The sequence below is a fragment of the Camelus bactrianus genome, chromosome 7, assembly GCF_048773025.1.
Source record: "Camelus bactrianus isolate YW-2024 breed Bactrian camel chromosome 7, ASM4877302v1, whole genome shotgun sequence".
Lineage (NCBI taxonomy): Eukaryota > Metazoa > Chordata > Mammalia > Artiodactyla > Camelidae > Camelus > Camelus bactrianus.
In genome coordinates, this window is record NC_133545.1 from 36,439,835 (window position 1) to 36,459,579 (window position 19,745).

The 19,745-nt window shown below is 43.1% G+C and overlaps 1 protein-coding gene across 3 annotated transcripts in view; it reads left to right on the plus strand.

Moving 5' to 3' along the window:
• AOAH (acyloxyacyl hydrolase) overlaps positions 1-19,745 on the plus strand; it is a 156,584-nt gene that overhangs the window by 72,316 nt on the left and 64,523 nt on the right. For all 3 annotated transcript variants that reach the window (XM_045516963.2, XM_010955400.3, XM_074367232.1), the window contains 2 exons: positions 1,832-1,880; positions 3,720-3,814. In XM_045516963.2, coding sequence (XP_045372919.2) covers positions 1,832-1,880; positions 3,720-3,814 — 144 coding nt within the window. The remainder of the gene's footprint in view (positions 1-1,831; positions 1,881-3,719; positions 3,815-19,745) is intronic.

Below are 19,745 nucleotides of genomic sequence, written 5' to 3' on the forward strand. Positions count from 1 at the left end.
CCCTATTCTCTTACTTTCTGCCCTCCTTAAGAGCACACAGCCTCTTTGCTTTAGTCAGACCCAAGGAAGAAGATCTAATGTAGACTACAGTGACTCTCTCTCTGCTGTTTGCAAGAGGGATGTAGAATTCCGATCCCACTTGAAGAGTGTCAATGAATAATGAGAGTTGAGGCTTTCAGTCACAGCCCCTGTAAGCCTTGCTTACTCACATCTAATCCCTTTATTCTGTTTTGAACAGTGTGAAATTAAATGGAGAGTGGTGTTAGCAAAGTTTTCTAGCAACCCAAACAGCTGTTGGAGCTAACTGCATGCTGTCATCATTTTATTGTAGCCTCCCCCCACCCCCATTTTGTAAGGTTACTCAGGCAGCATGGAAATTACCCTATGGTTACCCTGCTACCTACATCTTGAGACTTCTAATGCTGATGCCCCAGTTCCCTATAAATAATGGATTTTCAGCTTCCAGGTAAAGAAAAGGGAAGGAAGGAGAAAAGCCAACCAAACCTTTATCTAAGGGCAGCAACAGCAGCGGACCCAAGTTTTGTGAGGTCTTGAGCTTACGTGATATGAGGGGTCCTTACGCAAAAAAAAAAAAAAAAAAAGAGACTACCAAATACAAAATCATGTATGAAAGTATAATTAATTAGAATAAGAAAAAAATCCTAATAAATGATTGGAGTCTTGGAAATTCAGGCCCGTTTCTTTCGAGACCTCTTTTCCAATTTACCAGGAGTGCTTACGTGGAAACATTGTTCTGAGTGCAGTCTGGCGTCTCCTTTCCATCTAAAACACTCTAAAGCTCCCAGGACTCACACAGGTGGGGATCATACAAATAAGGAGCCTTGAAATTTCGGATTCCCCAGCTTCAAGATAAATCCCCTTTGGGGGGAGCGTGTAGCTCAGTGGTAGAGTGCACACTTAGCATGCACAAGGTCCTGGGTTCAATCCCCAGCACCTCCATTAGAAAATAAATAAATAAACCTAGTTTTTCCCCCCCAAAAAATTTTTTTTAAAAAAGATAAATTGCCTCTGAATAGTTACCTAATTTTCTGCTTGGATAAGGAGGAGAAAGTCTCTGTAAATAGCTTCCTCTCTTCAGGACACATGGCTTCTGGGATATGGAGAGCAAGACACATTGTACCCCAGTATAGCCCAGCCCACCCACCCTATCATCAGTCACACTGCCTTTTCATGAGAAGGAGAAGACATTACCCCTAGACCTTAAGGTATCATGGTGTCAAGACCCCCAACCTCACTTCTGGATTTCTCAGTCTCATCCTATTGACATTTGGGATCATTCTTTATGGTTTGGACTGCCTTGTAAATTACAGGATGGTCAGCAGCATTGCTGGCCCCTCCCCACTAAATGCCAGTAGTTCCCCCTTCCCTACTGTAACAACCAAAGATGTCTCCAGACATTGCCAAAGTCCCTTGGGGTAGAGATGGTGGCGGGGGATCAGCCCTGTTGAGAATCCCTGCTCTAGAAGCACCAATCCTTAGGTGCTGGAGGTGTCAGGACACTGAGAGCTTCTGCTCAGAGACTGCTAGACCCTGTGTCCCAGCCACTGAATGGGCCCTCAGTGACACTCCCAGCACTCAGAGCCCTGGCCTGCAGCCCACTCTATGAGATGGTCCTTATTCCTGCCCCCAGTTCCTTAAAGCCCAACTCACTTACATAGACTTGCTTTGTTGGATTAAAGGCTCAAGAGATTATATAGGGTTTTATCTACTGTTTTGCCTTTGTGCTTTTAAAGCCATTTGGGAAGGACTTCGTATATATGTCTCATAAATTTAAAAACAAATTGCTAATCTCATCATTTCTCTTTTAAAGGGTGTTGATCCAAAAGATGGAATTCCATATGAGAAGAAATTCTGTGAAGGTATGAACTGTAAATAAGTCACTGTCCTTATGACAATAGAATATCAGTTTCTAGTCTGAGTCAGCTTGAAGGGAACAGACCACCTAAGTGAGAAAGTGCCTGATGTGACAACATAATGTTGACCAATTTATGTTTCTTTTCATGACAGATTACAAAAAGACATGAAAGAGATTATAGAAAAATGAGGCAGAATCTAGACAAAGCAAAATGGAATTTGTTTAACTGATTCCTTAATTGAGGTATTGGAAACTTTAATGATAATATTTTAAAAGGCTGCAAGATAGATAACAGGTCACTGAAATCTTTTTTCCAAATAAAAAACCAAGTGGAGATGATCATTTTCAATCTTCTCCACGTCCTTCTCAATACTCTGCAAGGTCAGACGTCCGGGTTTGTACTGACAGAGTCCTTGTGCCTGCTGGGCTAGAGACTCGTATCTGGGTGACTTGGGGGAGACCCCCAGGCTGTATCCTTGAGAGTTCCCAAAAATACCTGAGCAAAAGCTCTGGACTCTAAATACCCAAATGCCACACACACCTGGGCTACCAGGACTTCTGGGAGAAAGCTATTACAACCCACATAGTACTAAAAACACAGTCCTGGTAATGCCCAAAGAGTTTCAAACAAGACCCTATGGTAGCACCACTGTTTTATATTTAGGCAATGCTTTCCCCTAACATTTAGAATTTCATAAATTTGTTCATTCAACAGATATTTCCTGGATGCCTATTCCTATTATGTTCCAAGGGCTCTGAGTTTTCATGGACGGTGGTGATACAGCCCTTGCCCTCCATATCAACTTTTGTCTTTGAGCTGTCAAAGGAGTAGGATGGGGTAGAAAATGTAAGGACCCAATACATAGTTATGCAGTTTAGAAGTGCTTGTAGGATGAATAAAAGAATGAATTACCAAACTTAACGAATAAATAAACTCAGATCTGAGTGGAATCCTGGTGTGAGGCCCTAGGGTCGCTGTGGGAAGTCTCACAGAGTCCCCGAATCCCAGCCATTCCTTGATGTCCTGGGCTTCCTCGGTCCCCATCTGTGTGGCCAAGGGCCAGCTGTCACGAGGTCCCAAGATAGGGAGCCACTGGCATGAGGCTGGGCCATCCTCAGCTTGATTTGGGGGGTTGGAGGTGGGGGAAGGAGGCTGTCCTCTCTGACTCTGGGAGGTATCAGTTGATTCTTTCAGGATCTTAAGGGATTTGGAAGAGTACATGCATCACCTGTGGGTGAGTGATTTGTGTAGATGGGCCTCAGAATCAGATTAAGTGATTCTTAACCTCCAAACACATAGAGCAGCACAGAGACCTCGATATCTCCATCTCCCCGCTGATCAGCCATAATCATCCATCCAGTGCTTTTACGTATATAGAGTAAGGACTTTAAAAGACCATAACATCTCTGAAAAATCAAAATTGCTCCATGAGATCACTCATTCTTATAAAGTGAATTATAACAGAAACAGGAGTGTCTTCCAAGAAAGCAATTTTCAAAACCAAAATTTAGGGCCTATTTCTGAATTCAGATAAAGTTTTGATGCTTTTATTCATCCATCATTCACTTAAGATGTTGCACAGCAGTTTGTTTTATGCTGAGCTGGGAAACACACCTGCATCTGCACAGCTCAGCTCGCAGTCTCCATGGCCTAGAAATCTCATCCAGCTCCTAAATGCTCTGCCCCTCACCCTCCAGCATGCGAGAAGTGGCACTGCTGCATCGCTCTTACGATGCTCTGTGCACGGAACACGCACCAGGATACGTGCTCACCTAACTGCCCAACCTGGAGGCTCCAAACTACTTGAGTGCAGAAGTAATGCAAATAAATTGTGCCCCCCAGGTTCACAGCCCAGGGGAATCATTTTGCTGGGAGACTCGGCTGGGGCTCATTTTCACATCGCTCCCGAATGGATCACAGCTTCGCAGATGTCTTTGGTAAGTAATTTTGGTGGTAATCGTCCCGGATGCGCTGGCCTTTGTGTTAGCTTCCCCCTTGCTCTCTCTAGATGTGCTGCCAATTCCAAACAGGTGCAAATGCCCCTCCTCAGCACAATATGCCATAAAAGGCACAGTCCACAGCCACTTCAGTGCAGTGCAGTTCAAACAATGTGATGAGAACAGGCTCACATTAGAGCCATCCTGGACGTTAGAGAAGGCAGATGGAAAGGAAGGAGCCAGGTGGGAAGGAGACTTGGGCACTGTGAGGAAGCCCTTGCCCTCCAACCACTGCGGGATGTGGTTACCGCCTACGAAATGGAAACTCTGATCCAGGGACATTAAATTACAGAAATCATAAGTTCTTCCTTAACCTCTTTTCTCAGACTGAAGAAATCAAACATGACCCTGAACACTCTCTGGTTGAACCTCTCACAAGTGCCCAAACTTGGAAAACATAGACCTCCCTTCTAAGGATGAGCAGAGAAACATTTGAACATACTAAAAAATGTTCCTAATCTGCCAAGAAGAGAGTGCTTTTGAAAAAAAGCCTGCTATAAGAAAGTGACATTTTGTGAGATAATTAAATTCAGATTCTCAGCAATAATTTTGAGGAGATTAGACTCGGGGGGAAAAGGAACACTCTGAGGTCAGGGAAGACTCATTTTAGGTGAAACAATAATAGCCTGATGTAAAAATGCAGTGGCCATACTGACCAGCAAAAAATAGGGTGAGCCAACCAGTTAGCCAACTGGGAAAATTCTGGAACTCAGATAAGACGTACAGGGAAGGTCCTGGAGATTGAATAGGAAACCCAGAAGAAGAGAACACGTCAGACAGAGAGGAAATGGTGACCAAATAAAGAATAAAAGGTAGTAATTTTCTTGAGTTGAGGAAATCCTTGACTTCAATTCAAAACCCCACTAAATGCCAGAGAGTATAAAATAGACTCTCCTCACCATGTCTTTCTTTTCTTTTTTATTCCAAATATAAACAGAAATCTTGCAATCATTCTGCCCAACCAGCAACTAGGAGACATACTAGGAGGAAAAATCCTTTTGGCATCAGACTTCTCTCTCAACAGTAAATTTCAGGAAACAGTAGTATGGCCTCTCCAGCATTTTGAGGGCTGTGTGTCAAAAGTGCTCTATCTAATTGCCAAGATACTGTTCTTACATGAGGGCCACAGAAACGTATGCTCAGTCATTCAAAGATTCAGAAAACATAACAGATTTATGCCTTCCTGAAAAAAATTATTTTAAGAAGAATTCCAGTCTCTCTGAGCATGATATTATAAGAGGAAGGCAAAAAAAAATATGTTATTACTAGATTTAATTACAGAAAATTTTCAACTGTATGCAATGTCAAAAAATTCGTAAAATTGAAAGACAAATGAAAAACTAGAAGAATATTTATAACACGTAAGACAAGATTTAAATCCTAATAACAGAGTTCCTGCATATCAATAATGAAAAAACAATCTAATTTTTTAGTGATCAAGAAATGATCAATAAATATAAAAAATTTCATCTTTAGTAGTAATCAAAGAAAAACAAATTAAAACAACAATGCAGTATCGTTTATTATCTGTCAAAAAGGCAAAGGTTTAAAAGTGATAAAAGCCTACTTTTAGCAAGAATGTGGTGAAACGGACGTTCATTCACCACCAATGAGAGTTTCAGTTGCTAGAACTTCTCTGAAAGGCAAGTTGACAATATGCATAAAGTGACCTTAAAATGTTTGTGATTTTAACCAGCAATTCTGCTTCTGAAAATTTATCTTTAAAACTAATGTCCTTTGCTCAAGAATCTGTGTACATGAGTGTTCATCAAAGACATTTATAAGAGCAAAAATGAAAAAAGAAATTAAAAAATCAAAAAATAGATTAAATATGTGAAAATACTATATTTATAAAGTGAAATATTATGCAACTGTTAATACATATATTATAAACACATTTCTTACCAAGAAAACATATTTATGATAATTTGTTAGGGGGCAAAACCAGGTTACAGGATAGTAATATATGAGCCAGTTTTTCTGAGTATATGTGTGTTCATGTGTTGCAAAGAAAATAATTGGAAGGTTGTAGATTAGTATGTCAACACTGGTATCTTTGGATGGTAAAATTCTGGGTAAATTTTTTTCTAATTTTTCTTCAATGAATTTTTGTTATGTATGTACCAAACGTTTGAGGGATTGTTTTATTTGGTCTTAAGCAAATAGCTAAGGAAACCAGCTAAAGAATACTAAAGCATCACTTTTTTTTAATCTTCATAAAAGCCATCTTAGGTAGGTGTTATTACAACATAGCCTCATAGTACTTTACAGACAAGTACTCAGAGAGGTTGAGTGGACTGCCTAAGGTCACACAGCCAAGAGGTGCAAAACCACTTCCTGCTAGCATTATCTTGAACAAGCCACCTAACCAGAAACTCTGTAAATGCTGATAGGAACCATCGTAGGCAAGGCCATGTGCTTCGGTGAGCTAAGGTCTGTGAAAATGCTTTGGAAACTGTATGTTGGATTCAGGACAAAAAAAAGTAGATAGATGCACAGTTCATGCAGTGCAGTGGTGGCGGCTAGCCAGGCTGGTCTGTGTCCTCATGCTTGGCCTTCCTAGCCCACACCTGGCCTCTGCAGGCTGAGGTGAGGGGTGCCTCTCACTTTAGGGTCCTCAGGGTGGGGACAGCCTCTCTCTCACTCTCACTGGAGCCAGCAGCTCCCTCTGCAGGGTGCTAAGTCTCTAGGGAAGAGAAAGACCCACTGAAAAGACACTTTAAAGAAATCACTCCCGCAGTCCAGCAGCCAGCCCCCTCGCAGAGTCCTGACAATTGGCATTTGGATTGTAGCATTTTTTCTCTGCTCTTTGCAACGACACAAGGATTGAAATACTGCAGATCAGCAATTGTTGGCTTGGGTTGGGCTTATTTCCCACCCAACCTCTGTCACTCTTTGGCAGTAAATGAGTAGTTTTGAGAAATGACTATAAGAATGGCAATGATGTAGGGCCAATGAGAAGCCCACATGAGACGTAATAGTAATTGGAATTCATGAGTTTCATCAGTATGTCAATAATGTTTTTGGTGGTAGGGACAACACTACAGTTTTAGTGTCATTTTCTCATCTATTTCAAGCCTTTGATGTCTCTCCCAGTTAACACTCTTCAAGCTAAAAGTTAGGTACTCTGAGCCTGGGCCACTTCTGTGGGATATCATTTGATAAGAATGAAAGATGGGACAAGAAGAATAAAACAGAGAGATTTTGCTTAGAAAGTTACCCCCACCATTCTAAACTTGTCTAGAGTCAGTAGGGCAGTGGGGCTCAGCCGTCCCCATGAGGGAAGGGAGGGGTGCTTCTCCTCACTGTTAGGAGGCTACTAAGAGACTTGCATAAGTGTCTCCAGAGACGGGGGTCAAAAGAACTGGTGTCTGACACTCTTGTGAGTAATGTAAGGGTGGTGACTGAGGCAGTGGGACAGAAAGAATATGTGTCCCGGGGCAAGGACATGGACCCCAGGAAGGGAGAGCCAGCCTGGGCCGTTGAAAATCCTGGAGAGTATTGCATGGATTTGACCTCAATGTGGGTGTTAAACTCCAGATGACCAGGGGCTGAGTGTGAAACTTAAGTGAAGAGAATGTACCAACTCCATAATGGGGATTTATTAATTCACTGGAAAATAACAATAAAAAACACAGCAAGATAAATAATGTATTTTCAATAACAATAAGCTAGAGGAATAGCATGCTTTCAAAAAAAATAAGCTAGAGGAATAGCAGTCTCTCTCACTTTTGTGAATCTCCTTGATATCTGGATAGAAGACAGTTGGATTCACAGATCTGCTTCTGAATTATTAGTATTATTAGTATTATGATGAAAATAATGATCTCATGAAACACTGTGTGCTGGTCTCAAAGATCTCCAGGGGTCTCCAGACGGTACTTTGAGAACCATACAGTTTTCCCACTGCCTCTCATGTCTGAATTTTGAGGATTTACAATAGAAAGATGCGGTTGTGGGGTACTGCAGTGTAGTTTTCAAAATTCTTCACACCTAGAAATGCCAGAGAAGAGGCACTGTATGATAGAACATTTTGTAGGGCAAAATGGTGAAGCCGTCAGCATGGTGTGGGCTAGCCTCTCAACCCAAGTGTTTCCACAGCGTGTTGGAATATACGAGGTTCCCCAAGAGAGCATCTCTTCCCGTCACAGTGTCCTCAGTCCTCATTCTGCCCATAGGTTCTCCCGTTTGAGAGCCTTTTAGTTATGGCACCACAAATAGAGAAACCTTGCAACCTTTTGGCTAATTCAGCAGGTGGAACCCTTTTAAATTGGGTTTCTTGTCAGTGTCAGAGTCAGCATTTGTCAGGGGTCAGTCGGAAAGCTGAAAGCATTCGAATAGAGAGGATTTAATACAGGGGATTGGCTATACTGGTGATTTGATACAGGAAACTGATTACACAGATATTAGAACAAAAAGAGGGATGCTGAAATTATCAGAGATTAATCACTGCAGGAAGCAGCTGCTGACTTCAGGGCCAAGGAACAATGAGGAAGGGGTGTTACCAGAAGCTGGAGGAAGGTGGGCGGCTGGTACTCAGATCACAGCACAGCCTGTTTTCTGACTGCTGAAGGCACACAGACAGCTGCTGCTGGGACCACTGAGGAGTGTGGAGAGGGGCTGGAATTCCACAGCAAAGGAGGCTGGAGGCTGCTGGGGGATGCCAACCTCACCTGAAAGCCAGAAAACAGTTCCTCCTCTCCTGCTCCCATCCCCATCCCCACTTGCCCATCTCTCAGCTGTACCTCATATTGGCAGGGAGCTGCAGAGAAGTCTGGAAAGTGTCATTTGTAGCATCCAGCCCCATAATGCAGAGCAGAGAATAATAGAGGAGTGGGCTTGGAGCCCAGAGGCAGTTGGTGTTTTCCCAGCACAAGTCGCTCAAACCCTTCCACACCAAGTCTGGAATCAGCTCCAGCCAGCACTGGGCACTGGAAAGCAGGGATGTCCAAGGGGGCTGAAGAGCAGCAGAAATCTTACTCAGTGGCTCAAGGCTGGGTGACTGTCAGGAAACAGCTGTCAGAGGCCGGTGTTGATTACTCAGTCTCATGGGCCCCATGGAATCAGAGGCCTGGCTGGTCATCAACGTGGCCTTGACCCAGTAGAGCCTCATTTCTTTAGGTCCTTACTAGCCTGGGACCTGCCTCACCCAGGGAGCGCCCACATTGCCTGCCGTTCACCAAATGCCAGATCATTTCCTCCTCAATGGCCTTTTAGGACTCTTTCCCAAAATGACCAGGAGGGGACAAACACCCGAAAACTGTCTTTAAAATGAAGCTGCATGACCTTCCTCCAACCTGTTCAGCAGACGGAGGTTCTGAATTTGCATTCTGTTGCACTGACTGTGAAACTCCCGAGTGCCCACCGGCCCTTCACCCCACCCTGTAATCCCTCCACCATCTCATGTTCCACACCCAAAGGAACCACCCCTTCCAAGGTGGAAATTCTGCCGGGTGGCCTCTCTGGGGGTCTGTCAGTGGGAATGCGTATTTTCAACCAGACCCTTCAGGAACCCCCCGAATGTTTGGTGCCATTCCTTTGCTGTGCCAAGTAGTAAATCATATTCTGGGAAGAGCAGTAAGTGCTGTAGAAAAAATGAGTATTCATTGTTCCATAATAGGCCATTCTGCCCTTTGTCAGACTAGTCAGCGTGTCTTTGCCTTTGTCTCCCTCTAAGGCAGAAAACACTCCTGCAAATACATCACCCTGTCCCAGCTGTGCTCATCAAAAAGGAATCCACAGTCTTGGGCATCTTTCCTGCACCAGCCCCTCTCCTCTCCTGCTCGCTCCATCCACTAGCTAAAGTGGAGTGGCACCCAAGAGGCCTGTTTACAGCTAATTAGATTAAGGGTGTGTTCATCTGGAAAGATAGTTGTAGTTCAATAAAGAGAATATGAAGAATCACCCTCATGGTCCCATAGAAACAGGGTCTGAGCCTCACTCTGCTGGGAGCAGAGAGACTTTTCTGCCCTCTTCCTCTTTTAAAAAAAAAATCCTTAGCATCTTTCCAAGATGTCCTTAGTAGTCAAGTTCAAAATAAGCTTTCCATATCACACCAAAAAAACCTCAACTTAGAAAGATTTCAAAGAATAACAAAATCTGAAAACACTTCCATGCTGTCTAATTTTTTTTTTCTTTCAAAGGAAAAACAATCACTGCTTGGGTTGTTTTGTTGAAAAAGAAGGGGAGGTAGAGAGATCATCAAGGCCAGCCGTAGATGCTGCCCTCCTGCTTCTTCCCCCATCTGCTTGAAAATTACTTCCAAAATATTAAACGCTGCATTTCACTGAACCAGAATTGCATGACAGGTCGGGGGAGAGGAGGGAGAAGCGATTCTGAAATACAATTTCCCAAATGTTTATTTTGCTAGCGAAGACTGTTGCCTGCACGATTATAAAATCTTAGCACGACCCCTGGCAGGCCGTTGTCTGTAGGGTAAGTAGGCGCAGACTGAATTTCGTGCTGTGTCAAGGACAAAATGAATCCTTAATCTGGCTGCAGAAAATGCATATTCACCCGAGAGCAGAGCGGCTCCAGTCTTTCGAGCTCCTGTGCTTTTCATTCCTCTCTTTGAGATGGTTTTGTAAATCAGGTTTGGCTGGTCTTTATTAGCCCACAGACAGCACTGGCGGTACCCGAGCTCTTTCCTGGCCTCTCACTAACCTGCCCCATCTCCGCATTCTGGATTTATCAGTGAGCATAAAGCTTCCATTAAGCATAAAGGCTGATTTTCATGGCGCATAATAAAATATGGAAATTGTACTGCAGCTAACTTCAAGTCGATTCTAGAAATATTAAGAGTCAGAGTACATTTTTATTTTATTTTTTTTCAGATGAGGAAAGGCTGTTGTTTAGGAAAACTGGACAAAATTACATTTTCCGTTCCTCCAATATCTTTCAGGCTGGCAGATTAAAGATGAGAAACACTGAAAAGAGAAGCCTCAATCCTAGTTATTTCTCATTTATTCTGTCAGAAAAAGAGAGTTGTGTGCACCATGGTGAATCCTTTTCTCCAGCAGCTATCAGACCACAAGAGACAGAATGGTCTTCTGTTCCCTTTCCCAGTTCATGGGCACAGGCCAGGCAGGCTGTTGCCTTGAGTCCTGATCAGTTCAATGACCTTTTCTTCCCACTCTAGGTGAGCATCTGGATGTCTTACCTGCCAGCAGAGTCAGGTGCTCTTGTGCGCTTATCCTTCTGAAAACATCAGTGATCTTAGCCCTCACTGCCTTCTGCAAGAATTAGACATAAACACTGGTTGTTATGAAAACCCACAAGAGGAAATTATTTTAAGCTCCATACTTCTGAAAGGCATTTGTAATTACTCAGCCCACATGCCTGCTCTCCCAGCACATTAGACAGAGATCTCCGTATAGGGAGGCAGCATGAGTCAGTAAACACCTGTGCGATCCAGTGTGTTGCTAAGACCAGAGAACAATTTCCTGCCCTCCAGTTAATTATATCTACCACTTTCCTTCACTCTCCCTCAAGTTTCTCAGCCATAAAATGGGTTTCATAGAACTGTCTCTTCATCAGGGAAACATTTACAATCTCAAGTCAGTTGGCATGTGGGAAGAGGAAAATTCTAGCATTTAAAAATAATTTTGGTTGGTTGGAATTGATTGCTACATACCATTCATTCATTGGTTCCTTCAACTAATTCCCTCCATGCTACTCCTGGGGGAATGACCAGGACAGAGATTACCCAGCCCACTCCTTGCCAAGGCCTGAGGGAGTCAAAACTGTCTTGTGTGTGATTTCCTGGGGATTTCCTACTAAAGGCAGTGACTGGAGGATTGGTCAGAGGAATGAGCTAAACCATCAATCCTAGAGGAAAATCAAGGGGAGCATTATGAAACACTAGGTCCAAAGATTCTGGAGGCAGAAGCTGAGGACAGCATCACCAAGAATTTGAAGCCTGATTGATAAGAAACCCAAAGGAAAGTAGCTCAAGAAGAACCAAAGAGGTCGTGGTCTCACATTGGTAACAGAGAGTCAGCAAGAAGGTGGGAGGGTCAGCCCTTCTTAAAAGACTAGTTATTATGCAAGCAAAGTACAGGCTCAGCTGATGTAACAAAGAATCTCCAAATTAGTGACTTAAGACGGAAATGTGTCTTCCTCTCATATAATAAGGCGTGATGAGAGTGGGAGGAGGGCACCGTGCAGAGGAGGGCTGTCACGAAGGTCAGGATTTAGCTAATGCTTGACCATGAGTAGCAACTGATCAATAAAGACAGAGAAGCAGGAGGAAGAGCTTGTGACAAGCCTGGAGGTCAGAGGGGCCACAGGTGGCTGAGTGGTGGGAGAGACAGGGCTGGGGGAGGAGGCTGGGGCAGGGGCAGCACCATGTGGAGGCCGACGTTGAGTAGCTACACTGGAGCAGCTTCTCCCAAGCCTGGCAGTCAGTGCAGCCATTTAGGGCACTTACTAAAAATAAGGATCCTAGGACCCCACCACAAACCTACCCAAACAGGATCCACGTTTTAAAGAAGCACCCCATGAGATTCTGGGATACACTGCTGAAGATAGGGGTGGGGGTGCAGAGGCAGAGGACCCTGGCCAGAAGCTGCAGCAGTAACTCAAATTGAAATAATAGAAACAGTGGGGTTTTGTGACAGCTTCCCAGTAGAAGGTGAAATGGGAGAGAAAGAAAATGAGATCATTTTTTTCTGAGTGAGACAGTGGGTTTAAGAACCCAGCTCAGCCCTGATCCTGAGGTGCCCAGGTGGCGGCCTCCCCTGCCTCACTCTGTGGCTTGACTGTGGACTTGGGGCTTCTTCTAGAGTCTAAGACTGGATTTTTACCTCCCAAAAGAGGGAGACTCCCCCACCCCAGACAAATAGCAGCCTGGATGCTTCAGAAATGACCAAACCTTTACAGAACCCCATGAAGTATCTGAAGAGTGGACTTTTATGTTCTCCACCCTTTGTTGCCTATTTCTGACCCTTGGAAGAGTTATTTTTTCTGTATGTGGAAGAATTTTTTTTTCCATTGGCCCCACAAAAAGTTGATTGGCGATTATCTTTGTATAAGAATGGGACATTTTAAACTCTTGTTTTCTCCCTTCTGTGAATTTAGATACAGTTCTCCAACCACTCTGGAAGTACCAGTGGAAGGAATTGAATTCTGTAGGAAAAAAATTTCATCTGATACAGGGCAGTTAGACAAACGCACCCCTCCACTCATTCATTGACTAAATCAACCATGGGGTTAGAGCATAAATCATAAACAATAGAAAAGGGGAAAGGAAAAGACTAAGAGGAGCTGACAAGGTAAAAGTAAAAAAATAAAAAGAGCTATTTTCAGGCAAAATGATGCAAGGTTGTTGCCTGCCATCCTGTCGCCTTGTATCTACTGGTCGTAGTTGCTAGAATTCTTTATATGACTGCATCTTCACTGCCCCATAAGTTTTTAGACTGGCATGAAATGCTATATATACCTTTTCCCTGAAAATTGCTTACTTAGCTCAAGTTGAAGTTTAAATGGACATTGAATAGACATGATCCCAGGAGCTGAGCAGTTACTGTTACTAATCTGCTAGTATGTAGTATGTTGTACGCTGCTGGATTCAGAAGTAATTTGTTACATAGCAATAGCTAACCGGCTTACTGGGTGTGTAGGGTTTGTTTGGGGTGGAGTAGGGGGAGTTTTTTGGTTCTCCTTGTATATAACATGAGGAATTTAGCCTTGTGGTTTTGCATACAGCACAGCCAAGGCATAAACTCTTTCTTCCCAACCCCTCTTTGACTGGCTCCCTCTTCCTAACCTTATGGGACTTACACTGGGTAATGTTTCTTTCAAGATTCCTCCCCCAAACCTCCACAAGTGGGATAGGTGTCCTTTCTATTACCCTGGCTTTCCCTATCAGTGGCACTGACAGCTAACTTTCATTGAGCACTTACAAGTCTAAGCTTTAGGCACGACCATCTTTTCTAATCCTCTCAACCACCTAATGACATAGGTGCTGTTATTAATTCATTCCATAGATAAAGAACTTCAACACAGAGGAGTTAAGGAAAGTCTTCAAGGCTACCCAGCTGGGAAGTGTGTATTTTCTGTGCCCCTCTGGACTGGGGGCTCCATGAAGAAAGTACCATGGTCAACAGGCTGGCATTTGCTGTGTCTCTGTGTGTATGTGTGTGTGTTTAATGAATTACAGGGCCACAGGGATCTCAATAGCAAACTCATCCCACTGCCCATAGGACTGTAAAGTTTACAAATCTAACTCAAAGTTACATTTCATTCTTGAAGTTGCCTATACCAAAGCATTGACTTGTTTAAACAGTGCTGCCCGGTCTAGTTAAGCCTGAAATTACAGAGGCAGAAACCTGATGACACATCCTCTCCCTGTTCTCCTGGAACTTAGTCGGCCAGGCCCTGCCTTCGTCTGGAAGGCAGACTTCAGAGCAGCAGAGGGCACTGTTCTCCGTGGCTGCCTTTCCCCTGCGGGTGTCAGGCCAGAACAGGCCCTGGGAGTGTGAGTGGGTGTGTATGTAGGTGTCTGAGTAGGGTCACATGTCATTTCAGTATTTATCCCCAGAATACTTACTCTGCATTCTTCTTAAGGTATGCGTGGCTTCTGTGAAAGAGAAACACAGAGGAGGAAAAGTTGGAGGCAACTCTAGAGTTATCTGTAGAGTTCTGAACTTACTATCCAAAGCAGTTTCTGAGAGACCATCCCCTCAGCAGGCCCCCAGGAAGCCTTGCCTTCAACGACTGGCACCCCCACCTTAGCCAATGCTGTGATTCCAGGAGATCTGGCAGCTGAGGGGAGGAGCAGGAGCCAGCTACAAGAGGGCTCTGAAAAGCTGAGGCCATGAGGGTTCCCACCTGCTTGAAGCCTCTCTTTTCCTAGTTCCACCAGAACCTCAGTTCAAATCCCAGCCCCACCATTTACCAGCTCTGTGACTTTGGCATTTTATCCAAACACCCTCTCAGTTCTATTCCTAATAACTTTTCTGGGCCCTAATGCCCATTGTAAGGGATTTTTTTTTCCACCAAAAGAAAATACAGGAATCCTCCACAGACCAGAGCTAGTGACCAGAGGTACCATCAAAGAAAAGGAGGGGGGGAGCTTTTTCAGTATCTCTAACTGGGTTGAGGCATGATCATTTAATTTACTGCTGTTAGTATGAGACCTAGTACTTGCTCTTTTTTAAGAGGTAATATCCAGTATCTGATACATGGTAGTTGCTCAAAGTATTTCTGGAATGGAAGGAGGAGAAAGAGAGGGAGAAAACTGAATCCCTGCCTCACAGAGTTGTTGGATGAAGTTAAAGAATTTGTGCAAGATTCCTGCCTCAGTGCCTGGTACATCAGGGAAACTTGATGTTAGTTCCCCTCCCCATTCTGGCTTAAAATGCAAAATTTATCTGGGAAACAGCACATTCAAGCACCAAAAATGGGTATACATTTGCTTACAGGATTTATTCACATACCAAAGCCTAAAGGAATGGGACCAGAGCAAGAAAGTGTGTGTGAGAGTCAAGGAGAACTCTTAAAGTTTCGTAATTTGGTATTCATATAAGAAATGACACTCGTGTGTGTGTATGTATGTATGTGTGTGTGTGTGAGAGAGAGAGAGAGAGAGAGAGAGAGAGGAAGGAAGGAAGGAAGGAAGGAAGGAAGGGAGGAAGGAAGGAAGGAACGAAGGAAGGAAGGAAGGAAGGAAGGAAGGAAGGAAGGAAGGAAGGAAGGAAGGAAGAAAAGGAAAGAGAAGAGAAAGAAAGGGAGAGAGAAGGGCAGGGGAGAGGGGAGGTAGGAGCTGGGGATGAGGAATGGGCCTGAGAAGGCAGGTCACAGTATGATGGACTGTGGAACTGAAAGGCTTAAAGGGGAAGGTCTCTCCTATACCACCTGCAGGACAGATGAAATAGCGGCCGACCAGCAGGACTGGGAGACCCCTGGTCCCAATGCTAAACAGATATCTAGACATCATCTGATTCGCAGGCCTTGAGACTCTTGCTCCATTATCAAAAGACTAACAACAAAATCTGGCTGCTTTGAGAGTTTAGTTTCTGGGAAATAATTTTTTTACAGACCTGTTTAACTGATAATGATTTTTTTCCAATAGCAGTTAGCTGCAGATTCCTCCAAGTGACTTTGTACTATTTGAAAACAATCGATTTAGGTCTAACCCAGTTGAGAGTATAAGAAAAGGGAATACACTGTGAAAATCATCCACAGCATTGCTGGATGGGGAGGCTCAAATGTAAACAGTGAAATAAGGGCACCAAGAATATGCCCTTTGTCACTGAAAGGTTGGCAGGACCAGGTGAATGTGTGAATGGTGCCATCATTTTCCTTCTCTCACCTAAGATGGTTTTAAGAAACCCAAATATAAGTTGCTTGTTGAAGCCAGGGCTTAAAATAGTCCCAAGTCCAAAATATTATATTTACTAGGTATCACTTAAAAATGAGAGCCAGTAGGATTTCTCAAAGTATAGAAATATACACACATGCAAAGTAACGTTAAATGAAAATGTTATGCAAAAATATTACACACATGCCAGTTATGACATAAAATGCTTTTATGTCATTGATAAAATCAGAAGAAAATGTGAAGCAACACAGTAGTTGATTTAATACTCATTGAGTTTCTGATGCGCTTTACAAATTTAGAAATTTTTTCTTGGTAAACATTAAGTCTTTCCACATATGTACATTTAAGGTACATTTAAGATGAGTTTCCTGAGAACATAAATGCTCAAGACGAATAAGCAGGAGTTGATGAGGGAGATCTTAATTTGCATTTTTCCTGCCTTAAATGCCTGAAATATTTTGGGTATAATGTTGCATGAATAAGGCTTTTAGTGTTTAATGTGATATGACTTAAATATTCTCTTTTTGCTAGGGTCTATAAAACCTTTGCTATTAATGGCTGTTATTTCTCATTTTTATCTGCCAAATTTACTAAGGAAGAAAAGATGGGTTGAGACTTGCATTTGCTTGCTCAAATCTTTTCTATTATCTGGCAACAAACTTTAGTCTTCTTAAACTTGGGACAGTCCACTTGGAAAGGGACACTGGCTGATCCATCCTAAACATGATGCCTTACATAGTGAAGGGCTTCTGCTTGTCAACCTGCTTCTTTCACTGACTTTGTTCCTCCCAAGAGTCTTGTTGAAGTAGATAGGATAATAATCAGAGATATCAGAACTGGGACCCTGGTAAAGCTACATCTTCCCTGATGTTCCACAACTAGGAGAAGTAAAACCTTTCCATAATACCATAAGTGAAGTCTGAAATATTCAACCAGGAAAACACACATTTGCATTACTTCACGGTTAATCAACTAACCAGGACACACCTTTTGCAGCTGACCTTCTTGGGCCTTCCAGGGCTCCAGATGTGGGAAGCAAACCCACTCTGGTCCCAGCTGCAGTTCAGCACCAGCCTCTGTCTACTCCAGTTTAAACCCTGATGGGGATGATTCCAGGGCTGGTTGGGCCTTCTTGGAGAACAGCAAGGAGTCCAGGATTCTCCAGGACTGTCCCAATGGTAGTTGGGACCATTTCTTCAGGTTGATCCAGAGAGACTGAACTGGGAGAATGCTGGGGAAATAGAGACCCCACTTCCCAAGACAGGGTTGCTGGCCATTTCTTCACCTGTCTACCCCTTTCTCAACATCTTTTCTTCCCCTACCAGGGAGATAAAATTTTTTTACCCACCCCTGACTGAGAATAGGGGTTGGACGGAGTATGAAACCCATTTCCAGTGTGTCATATCCAAACCATGAAGTTTTACTGTATTTGTAGAGCCAGACATAGAGGTGTCATCTCCTGATTCCCTACTTCGCTGGCCCACTTCAGAACTGCCATCCCCTCTATTATTATTCCAAGCTGCAGGGGGTATCAGACACATCTCCCTATGCCAGCAAAGTTCTTACCTAACTCCTTCCTCTGAAAGGAAGAGCAGACCCGCCCAGAATCAGAAGACTAGTTCCATACCCGGTTTCCTAAGTCTGAGGTTGTCATTGGGCTGATAACTGAGAAAAGGTGAGAGAGTGGTGTGGGGGAGTGTTGTATCATTCTTTTAGGTTTTAACATGTTTTACAGGTTGCTGACTTACTCAACACAGCTAATAAATTCTGCTCACGTCTCCCAAAGCTTGTGAGATGCTTGCTTGCTCACTATCTCAACTTAACACATCTTATGAGTTTCATCCATCCTGTTTGTTTTCCTTGTCTTCTCTAGCAGAATTGAATATTCTCAAATCCTACAGCAAGCACACACTATAAGCAGAAAGACCTAGGAAAAAAATAAGATTAAAAAACAGAGAAAACATTTGATTTATAGTGTCAGGAGAAATAGAAACTAAAACAGAGAGTAGCTAAGTCATGGTTGTGGTGGAGTTTTGAGCAAAAAGTGGTGGGTGCCTCCTGCTAAGGGGGGACAAAGTACCAGTCACTGGAATTCCATGGTCTCCAAGACTTATTGGGCGCCTCCTTTCCATGAGTTTGTTTCTGCTCCTTTGAAGGGGTAAATCATAACTAACACAGATGTATCCCAAAAAGCCGTCCTTCTCAGCTACCTCCTACTCACTTCCAGCCCCCACCATTCTGAAAATCACACTTGGGACAAGGATAGGGCTGGGGCCCTGGGATTGGCACGGCAAGGAGGAGGCAATTGAGAGTGAAGGAAGCTCACAGAACCATGGAAAATAGTGCAGGGCCCCACGGGATAACCACTGTGTGTGAACATGTTTATATAACTTCTTTCAAGAAGTACATTGGCACAGTAGAAGGGGTTAGATCTCGGACCCTTGAATCATAAGAACTATAAGCAAATTGTCCAATTCAGACCATGTCATAGTTTCCTGGGGTGTTCACAGCAAAGTACCATGAATGGGGTGGCTTAAAACAGCAGAAATTTATCCTCATAGTTCTGGAGGCTAGGAGTCAGAGATCAAGAGGTCAGCAGGATGATTCCTCCTGAGCAATTTGAGAGAGAATCTAGTCCATGTCTCTTTTCCAACTTCTGGTGACCACTGTCAGTCCTTGGTACTCCTTGGCTTACAGAAGCATCACTCCAATCTCTACCTTCATCATCGCATGGCCTTCCCCCTGTGTTCACGTCTCTCCTTCCTTTTCTGAATAGGATCCCCTAATCATATTGGATTACAGACCCATCCTATACCACAATGACCTCATCTTAACTAATTATATAATAAGGCAATGGCCCTATTACAAATAAAGTCACACTCTGACATGCTGATGGTTAGGCCTTCCACCTATCTTTTGGGGGAGCACAATTTAACCAGTAACAGTCCAAAATTTAGAAATATAAATTTTATTTTATTCCTTTTGAGTACTCATTCTCTATATGATGGTAGGAGCTATCACATACTCTGATAGTAGGAAGAATGAGTTTTTCCAAGTTTAAAGAATGATGGTAGATTCCATTACATGTATAATATATATATCCATTATGTATATATATATATATATTATATATGTGTGTGTGTGTCTATGTATATATATCTATAGATGGATAGATAGATAGATAGATAGATAGATAGATCGATCTATAGAATACAAAATGTTAACCATGGTCATCTCACAGTAGTTATCTCTTGAGGGGAGGTGCTGGGGGGCTTCTATTTCTACATTGTAAATTACTATGTTTGAATTTTCATAACAAACACGGACTACTTTGTAATAAATATATATATATATAAAGATATGTTTTCAAGAGGTTAAAGAAAGAGAAGCATGGCTTTTCCTTCCCTCACAGCCTCCAGACTCAGAATCTCTTTAGGAGACAGGGTGAGGTTCATCATAAGTGAGGAAGCAAGCAGGGGGCAGGGCCATAGGCCATTTGAAGAATTATATTCAGTGCTATAATTGCTTTGATGTGCTTTGTCTTTAGGC